General features: G+C 44.0%; 1 protein-coding gene across 2 annotated transcripts in view; it reads left to right on the forward strand.

Moving 5' to 3' along the window:
* LOC142584929 (sodium-coupled monocarboxylate transporter 1-like) overlaps nt 1-9,575 on the forward strand; it is a 101,435-nt gene extending 91,860 nt beyond the window's left edge. For both annotated transcript variants that reach the window (XM_075695282.1, XM_075695281.1), the window contains 5 exons: nt 2,396-2,482; nt 5,810-5,982; nt 6,635-6,738; nt 7,741-7,841; nt 7,907-9,575. In XM_075695282.1, coding sequence (XP_075551397.1) covers nt 2,396-2,482; nt 5,810-5,982; nt 6,635-6,738; nt 7,741-7,841; nt 7,907-7,999 — 558 coding nt within the window. In that variant the 3' untranslated portion in view covers nt 8,000-9,575. The remainder of the gene's footprint in view (nt 1-2,395; nt 2,483-5,809; nt 5,983-6,634; nt 6,739-7,740; nt 7,842-7,906) is intronic.
* The last annotated feature ends 1,852 nt before the right edge of the window (nt 9,576-11,427 follow it).

Raw genomic sequence — 11,427 nt, forward strand, 5'->3', positions numbered from 1 at the left:
TTATGTCAGAACTTTATGGTGGATGTGGGAGTACTTCCAAACCAAAATCCTACAACATTGTGGCGTGCCCTGCATGAATTCCATGAAGTGGCCGCATGATAGCCAAGGATATAAAGAAATACTTTCCAGTTCCTATCCATCGTTCCTTTACCTTTCCTGACTCTCGCTTTACTAAGTGTTGCACCGTTTTGGTTATCGCTTTCACTTAGGTCGAAATTTCTGAATTAGAAACTTTGTGTGCGTTGTTGTGGATTCGTGGGGAGGAGGTGCGATCAGTGAAGCCGGAAGCGGCATACAACAGCATTGTACAGCAATAGCAGAAAACTTGAGCTAACTGGTGCTAGTCAGTGATTTTACAGTCCTGAGCAGAAGTATGTATTGCACGGCTTCCGCGTAAATGAGAATTTACTTACGTATCTGCACGTGGGCATAAAGGAATCGAGAACTGGATTAGGAAGTCGGCAATGGCAAATCTCTTTGTATTGTAAGGATTGAGGTCGGGCATGAAATAGATGACAGCTGGGCCATGCCGTCGTACAACTCACCCACTCTGAGGACGTTGTTGAAGGGAAGGACTCGTTCTCATCGAGAACGAGGAATATAGGATTTATTTACAGTATCTACATGAGAACATTACAGTTCATCAGTCTAGCACGACTGAAAGAGAATACACACAAATCAGCCACGCACCGGCTCCTTAAAACACTCTGTCCTCCCTACTTCCCTAGGTGAGGGCAAATGGCCGTTCAACCTTCGACCAATGGGAGCGTCGAAAGTCATCGTAGCCGACCAGCCTTTGAGGGGGAGGGTTTACACACTAACTTCCTCACAGGTTTCACTGAACACACCAAGGTGAGAGGGTTCTCGCCGACAGGGGTCTTGTCCCGAACAAACGCCTCTTGATCCCAGGATTGGCCCTGCAGCCAGTGGCCGCCGCGTCTGTCCATCGATTGTGACGGCTTCTGCGGCTCGCGACATCTTCTTCCAGGAGTTCTCCCGCTCCAAACAAACCGTCATGGTGACGGCGAATTCCTAACAATACTTGGTCCGCCGACCGCGTCTAGACATGATGACGCCAATGGGCTGTTGACGAGGCGCATTGTTGTCCTTACAGAGTGAGTCGCCGCAGCGGGCTGGGGAGAGTTCCAGGGTCACTTCTGCGAATATCGCCATCCCCGCAGCGACGGCTGGTTGGGAAAATTTTGTGGGTAGGTTCCCCTGCAGGCCGATTGTACAGTATACAACTTCATGACTGTGTAGTGTGCGTTTCCGAACAACTACGCAACACAATACTTTTGCCCACAGTTGTACATTCTCTAGCCCACAACAGTTTTGAATGTATAATTTGACAGGTTTATAAATATCGGGCAGACCTTAGCCATGATATTAGAATCGTCTACGGAAGCCTCGATTGCTGCTGTTAGGATTTGACTGTTGCTTGACTTTCTAACACAAGTTCGCCCAAAACCATATTTGGCTCACAATTTTGATTATGTTTTTGGTATTTCACCGTGGGTGCAGCATCAAAGTATTGGGACCTTCCACAGGTCGCTTTCGAGCGTTGTAGAGCACTGCGTGCCTCATAATTAGATTAGGGTTTTAGCACGTAAGACCCCAAAGTATAATGTAAGGTAGAGCTCACTCACCGCGCGATTACGCTCGGCTACACACACCGTGGTTGCTTAGTGGCTATGGTGTTGGGCTGCTAAACACTAGGGCGCGGGGTCGAATTGCGGCCACGGCGACCGCATTTCAATGGGGGTGAAATGCGAAAACACCCGTTTGCTTACATATAGGTGCATATTACAAAACCCCACGTCGTCCAAATTTCCGGAGTCCCCACTAGCGTGTCTCATAATCAGGTAGTGGTTTTGGCACATAAAACCCCATAATTTGTTTTTACATTCGCCTAGCGGGAACCGAGCGCTCGGGACACCTTTGTCTTGTTCACTCAGAGCTCCGCGCTCTATATCAAAGCTCTCGGAGGCGTTGTCACCTTCGAGCTCGTTGCACGATCGAGATGTGATAGAATATCCTGTTGACGTGGTTCGTCCGATTCCTCACGGACAAACTGAACATACAGCTACGGCAGCCTTTCTCTGGCTCAGACCTCAAGAGTTAGTTGTAAACAATGTTTTGTTACTTTTTATTTCTTTTGACGGCTTGGCTTACTATAGTGGTGACACCATATACATATTGCTTGTCCAGGGTCGACGGGCAAGAAAAAAAAATTGTTTAGGCACTGAAGTTTCAATAATGATGTGCCTTGGTGATGCTTACTTCGTGTACCAGCTTGTAAAATGTGAAAGGTCAAAATTAAAAAGGAACCTTGATGTTCATTATTTTCAACATTTCAACTGTCAATTTTGTTCTGGTAACTTCATTCTCTCTGCAGGCTTTCTTGATGGTTTACAATGGCATCACAGCACCATTTGTAGGATTATGTCTGCTGGCTGTTTTGTTTCCATTTGTTCACTCAAAGGTAAGTGCTACCATGGTGATGCTTTTAGTTTTAACGTGACAGCCTTAAGGGCCCCTCCTCGCAGGCAAGCGCTGTCGGCGTAGGTGCCGGTGACAGCCTCCGCGCCCGAGGTAATCATCCCGAACGACTCATATTCTGCACGGCACTAAAGTTGTTATTCAAACAAAAAGTTCCTTATGCCTTGTCTTCAATTCTTTACAAAGTTATCTTTCGAAATTTTGAGAATGGCAGCCCACAAAAAAGCCAAAAAAGAAAACACCGACAGCGCGTTCCTTTTATGTTAAACAGGGTGTCTGCCAACCGGGAAAACCGCGAATTCTCAGGAATTTTGAGTAGTCTGCAAAAAACTCAGGGAAAACTCAGGGAATTTGGGCCTTTATAAGGGAAAATTAGCTGTCATTTTATTGAAAGGGTCGAAAGTCACGGTAATGCTGGATGGAGTAACACACAGCAATCGTAACGAGTCGTCTTTGACGCCCTGTCGTTGTCTGGAGGAGTTGCCAGTGTACAGTCAACGACCGACTTTCCAGATTTCCCTCACGATAATTCGGACGGCTTCGCGGCCCCACCACGTACCTCGTATAGTCAATATATAAGAATGTCTGAAATTTCGGACTCACAATTCTTTGCCGTCCGATTTTCCGGACGTTTTGCCGTGACTGCAGGTCGAAAACAGCATTAACCAAACCCACCACCGCTGCCATTTTGATTACCTCGCCGCGTCGAACCAGCGCTCTCGCACACAGATGCGCTGGCAGTCTTAGCCACCACTGCGGCAACGCTAGGCCTAGCCGCTTCAACGTTCGCCATTAAGGTTCTTGCCGTTCGATGCTGTGTTTCTTCATTTCTCCGCTATCAGCAATAATTTTGGCTTTGAAGCTCGGAAAGCACGGCGCATTGCATAATGCTTGTTCTCGAAAGTTGGTTTTTTCTCACTACAGTTTTGTAACGCGGTGAAGCATTAGCAAAGTATTGCGGTGAAGCTTAACAAGCGTAATGAAGGGGTGGGACACAGTATGCCTTCCTTAGTTTTACACGCCTGCACCCACCCTCTCCTGTCACTATAGGAGCACCGATATGCCTAATATGTATACTGGCAGGCATTCAGATCTTTTTCAGACGTGCGCGTGTCGATTCGAGCCCTTAAGGGCACTAAAAGACATGCATTTATTTTTTCGGACTGCGTGATCTTTTGCATGTTTTCGTGGCCCCTATGGGGCCCAGAAAATTAGACGTTGACTGTAACCTGACCAAGAGTATGCTTCAAATGGTCCGTGGGGCGAACGCGCAGCGAAACGAGGAGAAGAACAAAAAGGACCGGCGCATTGAGGAATGAACGGGGAATGAAGTATGCGACCGCTTTTTGAAGGAGCCTGAGCTCAAAAAAAAACAGTGTGCAGGTGTCCAGATGCAGGTGTAGATACAGATGCAGGTGTCCCTCACCCAAACCAAACTGTTTAAAGCAGTCAAACAACACTGAGGCGTCGTGCGTGGACTGAGAGTATGTCAGGACAGTTGAGCTTAACTTGCGAGCTGTTGAAAAAGAATTTCAATTGTGAAAAAGTTCGGGTTTTGTACCATTGAGCTTGCTGTCAGCTGATAGAAATAGCTCATATTCGAAAATATTTGCTTCTGTATGCACCTCCTTTTTATTTGTATTTGAGAACGTCCGCCTCAATTTCCAATTTTTTTAAGACATTTTATTTGCTGTGCTTTTTACAAACCCCTCCATTCTATTCTTTTTTTTTGAATAACATAAACACTACTCCTTTGTATTCAAATTGGATTAGGTCGGTTTTTTATTTATTTATTTTTCATATGCTTACTAGAGAGCGACAGCGTCGGGTGATATGGTTTCAGCCCGTCTTGACATAAAACACAGTTCTGCATCACTCAGGGAATTTTGCGAAGGCACTCAGGGAAAACCTGGAAAAATCAAGGAATTCGGAAATGTGAACAGAGTAGAAACCTTGGTTAAATCTTCTAAGACTGAAATATCAAAAATAGAAAACAGTCACAGAAGATTCGCCCCGCAGGAGGTCGCGTTTTTACCAGAAAGCTTGCCCTTGTGAATCCTTTCGCCGCCAGCGTTTTCCGGTAAAACTTACGTTTACATATGAGCTGCAGTTGTCCTCAAGCGTGAGAAGCGGACACGGATCTTTTAATACTATTGTACTCCACTTTTAAAGGCGAAGTTTACGTGTCATCTAAATTTTGTGATCAATTTACTTACGCATGGAGCCTGAAATTGCATAAATTTAGGCAAAGCAACGTGCAAGAACACGAGAAAGAAATGGAAGCTGGGTACTAGATGAGTTTAGACTTGAACCTACAGATTGAGAAAGCCAAAAAATACGTCATATATATATATATATATATATATATATATATATATGACATTTGCCACTGAAATGTCCGTGAAGCCTAATTTATTTGCTTCACTTTATTTCCTTAAGGACCCCACAAGGGCGTGTCACAGCTATTTCGTGCAAGAATGACACGATATATGTTCGATGCGCTGCCCCTGAACGACCCCAATGCAGTAGGCTAACATTAAGGGCTTGTGTGATGCTATATTTTTTCTCAGCGCTTTAAAATTTGTTTGCATAGAATCGGGGCAAGTCAGGTCTAGTGCTTGAGTTAAGGCTGCATACACTCCACTATAGTTCCTGTAGCACTGGTGAATGTGTTTCAAAGCATCTGAGGGTACTTGGGCGACACATGCAACGAGCTCCTTCAGATGTATGCATCATGCAATGTCGTAATTCCCGTGTTTGTTTCGTAGTGCTAAGAAAGTGGCCAATCGGTACCGGATACGAACAGTCTTTTTCACACCATGTAAGTTGGTTGTTACAGTCACAGACAAAGTTGAAAACGCAATTTTAAACGTAAACACGAAGGTCCGTGCTCTTGATGCCAGTTTTACGTTTCTTTTGTCCAAGTCTTTCCTGCGTTGTCGCCTTAGTCAAGGTAAGGGTGTGCGTTACTAAGAGCAGCACAACACATGACGTCGTCACTTCAAAACTTTGAATATCGGTATCGCAGGCCCTTCTACGGACCCTTTGTGGGATGATGTTCAAGGTGATTTTAGCCAAGCAACGTCATTATAGAAGGCAAACACCCTTCATCTTTCCAGGAAAAACGAAGGGGGTCAAAATAAGACAGAGACTTGAAAATGGGCAAAGAACATTGCATCAACCATTTTGTGCAAGCTGCATTATTTATAATTAAGAATCCTTTCGGAGAAACAGTGACTGTGTGCTGAGGTTTCTTTTTGTGCTGTATTCCTTCCTGCTACCTTTGCAAGGCAAAACTTTGCTCTCGCAGGGTGCTGGCGTGGCAACGCTTTCAATGATCATCTACCAACTTTGTCACATAACTACAATTATTCGGAGTGGACGAAGGCCTCCCAGAATGGCAGCCTCGCTCGACAGCTGCCCTGGAAATGAAAGCAGCATTGTTTCAGCTATAAATGCTACATTCGTCGACACTCACAGAAAGTAAGTTCGCTGCTCTTACGTACCTTAGTTGTGCTGTGTGTTTTAAAGCAAGGATTGCATCTTTCCGAATCGGCACTATTTCTCCTCGTTATGCAGCGCATCTTCCTTTTATTCCCTGCCTAGTTTAATTTATACTTGTGTGGACATTTTACTGTAAAAGGAAGAAATACGTGTCGGGAACAACAGCATGTCCTATGCGCGCAATGTGTGCAATGATAATCTCCGCGTAATAAGTATATGTGCAAGTAATCAACGTCTTCTCTAATTGCTGGCACTGTTGCGTTTCATTTCATGCGCTCACCAATTCCTTTCATGAAATTGACCAGGCTGAAATGCGTCGAAAATGGCTGACAAGGCCCAGTACAGGTGGCATGCAAGTAATGCATTCTAAGGATATTTACTTGGCGAAACACTGCGCTAGTTCAAGAAAAAAGAAGAAAAAGAAAACAGTTTCATGAAATTGCATGATGATTAGGCAGCACATCCTTTTGATTTTTAACTTAGTATTATTTCCGGGTAGGTAACATCGTTTTGAGATGAAGCTCATAGCAACAAGAATGTGTGCGTGGTTTGTTATTGCGTATTCCAGATTTCTATTTTGATACTGACAGGTACGGGAGCTCCTGCATCACTGCATTTTCTTTTTTTGCAGGCTCGAAGAATCATTTGTCCTCTTTCGCATGTCCTATCTGTGGACTAGCTTTTTTGCTATATTTGCAACACTTATAATTGGCGTTGCCGTGAGTGCTGTTACAGGTAAATGAAACTCTTTATTTATAAATTACATTTTTTTCTTACCTATTCACTTCAATGGTCTTGTCATTCGGATTATTTTAGCAAACAAACAGCTTATATGTAACTAAAAATGCTAAAATTGTGAAAAATCCTACAGCTTGATGCTGCAGTGCTTGGTTACAGAAGAGCTAGGTGGAACACCGGGAAGCAACAAAAACCAGTACAACAAATGGAAAATGGGAATCTGCAACTACCGTTCATTTTACTGTTGCATTTCGTTTTAATCGAGCTAACCAACATTAGCGGAAATTGCTGCCTGAACGAGTGAGCAGTGTCTGAGGTGGGAGAGCTATTAAAAGGAAGGAGGAATCACGCTTATCAACCAGAAGAGCATGTTGTTGAAAAAAAAGAAGGAAGACAGACTGACGAGGCTAGCTAACCCAGCACCTTCTTTTTTTATTCGCGCAGGTTTAGTGATGGTTTCAGCTTTAGCTTCTTCGTTGTTAGAGATCACGCGTTTTTATGTTGTGCTTGCGGTACATAAATCAGAGGGCGCAAGAAGCTGCTGAAATGTGAAAAGCTAGGCTCACCATTTCGCAGTGAAACCCACCTTCCCTATGGAGTAAATGTTTTTTTCTAGTAAGATATACCTTTTTGAGAGACTTTCATCGTACGCTTTCGCTTTACATGAGCAGAGGAATAGTATGCATCGCAAAGGACTCGGTCCTTTCGTGAAGTTTATTTCATTTTTTTCCGTTCTTGGATGGCTACATATTTCTGGTTAAATTCGAGTGCTTCTGCAGACAAGATAACATGTAATAATAAGCTTTACACAAACTGTCGATCTACTGCATACTTCTACGTCTGGGAGACCTTTTTAATCTTGTGCGTGTTTTGCTGGAAAATATGTTACGACTTTTTTTTGCTTAACTGCACGTTCAAATATTTTGCTACCTTATATAAAATTGTTCAAGACCTCGCTCTAGCGCCTAATATATTTTGAAAAATTGATTTTTGATTCAGGCGAAATGAAGAATGTAAAATGGCAATATCATCTTTGTTGTGGCGGGGCTGTCACGTTTTGGAGAAAACTGATGGCACTTTGTCGTGAAGAGAAAGTTCAGGTGCGTATCATTCCAAGACTTTTGAAGAATTTATTAACGAGTCTTAATATGTACCTTTTTTACAGGGAGCGATTACACCGAACAAAAATGGAGAGCAGCACAGCCAGATACAAGAAATTGAAAAGCTCGTCCCAAACACAATAGAGACAAATATTTAGACGCCGCCACACAGCACGCTGTTTGCTGTTAGTTGCTCAGTCTTTTAGCAGTCTCAAATAGTCTCAAGGATTTCGCTTATAATTATTATTTCAGTCAATTTGTGATTTTGTGTAGTTCGACGAAGCAGCCTCATTCGTAGCTAGTGTGGTTAATTCGTACTTCGCGAATTTAAGTGAGCTCAAGTCTGTAATGCAAAAACACAGGCTGAGTGGATATTGTTGTCATCAGACTATAGGCGGTTTTACACCGTTGTTCGACATAACCCACGTAGATTGTAGTTGCGGTATCTCTACAAAAACGATCTGTCCTGAAGAAAAATAACCGATACGAATCCCATTCTGTCGCGAGCCATACTTGCGAGTGCAAGTAATCTCGGAGTTCTTATTAGACAGGCGGGCATGTACGGCAAAGCAAAATCTATATGGAAATGTATACTGTCCATTTACAGCCACCGTCCGTTTATTTCGCCAGCGATTCCAGCGTGGGGCTCCATTCCGTGGATTGACGTACTTCCGGTACTCCGAAACTTGAACGCCGGTATTCACCACGGCACCGGTATGCCCGTGCAACATATATCACTGCACACCGCGCACTATGTGCACGCTGTCAATGCACCGGAACGGATGGTTACAACAGTACCAAATGAGTCCTGCTTGTTTACATATTCATTCGTGAATGTGTCAGCTGTCGGGGAATGAAACACAGGCCATTGCGCATGCGATCTCCCAGCCCGCAAACGCCGCCAACAGAATTATTATTGGACCTGACAACCACGGACGGGCTCGGGAATCCCCTCTATTTTCACCTTGGCGCTCGTCGAAATACTTCTCTCCTCACATCCTAACCGATGGATAGTTTTGGAATGGATATCTGGACATCAAGGGATAGAAATCGATGAGAAAGCGCATATGGTAACGCACGCTGATCGCACATTGCGCGCCCGTCTTCGATGGCAAAAAGCTCTTACCGGTGAAGGTTGTCGAGTTGCGCACGGCAAACAATACGAATCAAAGAGGCCCATGAATTCCAAAAGGTACTTCTACCCCACCTCTTATGCATCATTACGTGCGATTGCATCACTCACCTGGCAAGCTCAGGCCCTACCAGGATAATTCTTCACAGTGAGCGCAGTTCAGGTCACTCCATTTGGCAGATTTGTGAACAGTAACCTAGCGCAGTACATGTGTAGTTCCAGTGCCTATAAGCAGCCTTCCCTGACATCATATTATCAACCCTGCCCGTCCACCCATGCTTATCTTACTTCTAGAGGAGGTAGGCATCATCAACCGAAAATTTTCGCCACACCCTTTTGCTACACCCAATGTGCCACGTCCGCAGTATCCAGAGTGACAGTCGCACCCGTCTCATTTACAGAACCGGAGAGCGCCACAACAAGCGACGACTTCTTTTCTGCAAATGTCTCTTATCATTCAAGCTGGGTACATAAATTGCTAAAGCGATGTAATGTACAAAAGAAAACGTTGCCTAAATATTTGCCTTCTGGGACTCATAATTTCACATCAGGGGAAGAAAAGGAGGACCTCAACACCTACGATTTCACTGAAAAACTTAACAGTTGGCACATATGGAAGAACCGGCTGCAGCTCTCGGCATACACTGTGTGAATGTATTGTAATGAAAAAGCCAATCACAAGCACAGTGTATTGAAAAACCACTGCTAAATCTACCCTCGAACTTAAAAAAAAAAGATCCGGCAGAACGCACGTCACAAGGAATGCGGACGGTAAAGCGATTGGCATTGAAGCAATGCGGCAACACACCATATTGGCACCCCAAAAACACGTCATTTGTGCTGGCTGTTGTACAGCCGGAGAGCTCTCACGTACCAATGACCATTGATGTAGATTTATTGGCGTTGCTCCGTAACACCGCAAATTTCGCGTGTTGTAGTGACGTTGTAGAACACAGAAGTAAAGCTGTGATTCGTGAAAACAACTTTTTATTGCAAGACTTGGCGCCTAGAAAAGCAAGTAACAGTCGAAGCACTACGACAGCGGCGAGCAAATTCAGCGATCATTGAAATGTAATCGGCGGGTCTAGCGCATGGATATTTACAGATGACTTGTCGAAAGTACCAGCGTAACCGTTGGCGCGGGCCCGCCTTCCAGAAAGTGCCACTCAATTGACGTCCCATATAATATATTATAATATAATATAATATAATATAATATAATATAATCAACAAACGTAATATAGCTGGCATAAGGAAGTATAATATGGATACAATTGAGCATGCTCTCAGGAACGGAGGAGGCCTAAAAGCAGTGACGAAGAAACTAGTAATAGGCAAGAATCAGATGTACGCCTTAACAGACAAAGCCGGCAATATCATTACTAATATGGATGAGAAAGTTCAAGTGACTGAGGAGTTCAATAGAGATTTACACAGTACCAATGGTGCCCCCGACGATAATGGAAGAGATAATAGTCTAGAGGAATTTGAAATCCCACAAGTAACGCCGGAACAAGTCAAGAAAGCCTTGGGAGCTATGCAAAGGGGGAAGGCAGCTGGGGAGGATCAAGGTAACACCAGATTTGTTGAAGGTTGGTGGGGAGATTGTTCTAGAAAATCTGGCCACCCTGTATACGCAATGCTTCATGACCTCGAGCGTACGGGAATCTCGGAAGAACGCTAATATAATCCTAATCCATAAGAAAGGCGATGCCAAAGACTTGAAAGGTCATAGACCGATCAGCTTACTGCCCGTTGCCTACAAAGTATTTACTAAGGTAATCGCAAATAGAATCAGAAACACCCTAGACTTCTGTCAACCAAAGGGCCAGGCAGGATTTTGTAAAGGCTACTCAACAATAGAACATATTCACACTGTAAATCAGGTGATATAGAAATGTGCGGAATATAACAACCCTTATATATAACTTTCATTTATTACGAGAAAGTTTTGATTCAGTCGAACCCTCAGCAGTCATGCAGGCTTTACGGAATCAAGGTTTAGGCGAGCCGTATGTAAAAGTACTTAAAGATATCTATATTGGCTACACAGCCACCGTAGTGCTCCATAAAGACAGCAACAAAATCGCAATAAATAAAGACGTCAGGCAGAGAGATACGATCTCTCCAATGGCAGTCACAGCGTGTTTATGGGAGGAATTAAGAGACCTGGTTCGGGAAGACTTGCGAATAAGAGTTAATGGAGAATACCTTAGTAACTTGCGATTCGCTGATGATGTTGCCTTGCTTAGTAACTCAGGGGATCAATTGCAATGCATGCTCACCGACCTGGACAGGCAAAGCAGATGGGTGGGTCTGAAAATCATTCTGCTCAAAACTAAAGTAATGTTTAACAGTCTCGGAAGGGAACAGCAGTTTACGGCAGGTACCGCGGCCCTGGATGTGTAAGGGAATACATCTACTTAGGGCAGGTAGTGACCGCGGATCATGAGA

Source organism: Dermacentor variabilis, chromosome 6, assembly GCF_050947875.1.
Source record: "Dermacentor variabilis isolate Ectoservices chromosome 6, ASM5094787v1, whole genome shotgun sequence".
Taxonomy (NCBI): Eukaryota; Metazoa; Arthropoda; class Arachnida; order Ixodida; family Ixodidae; genus Dermacentor; species Dermacentor variabilis.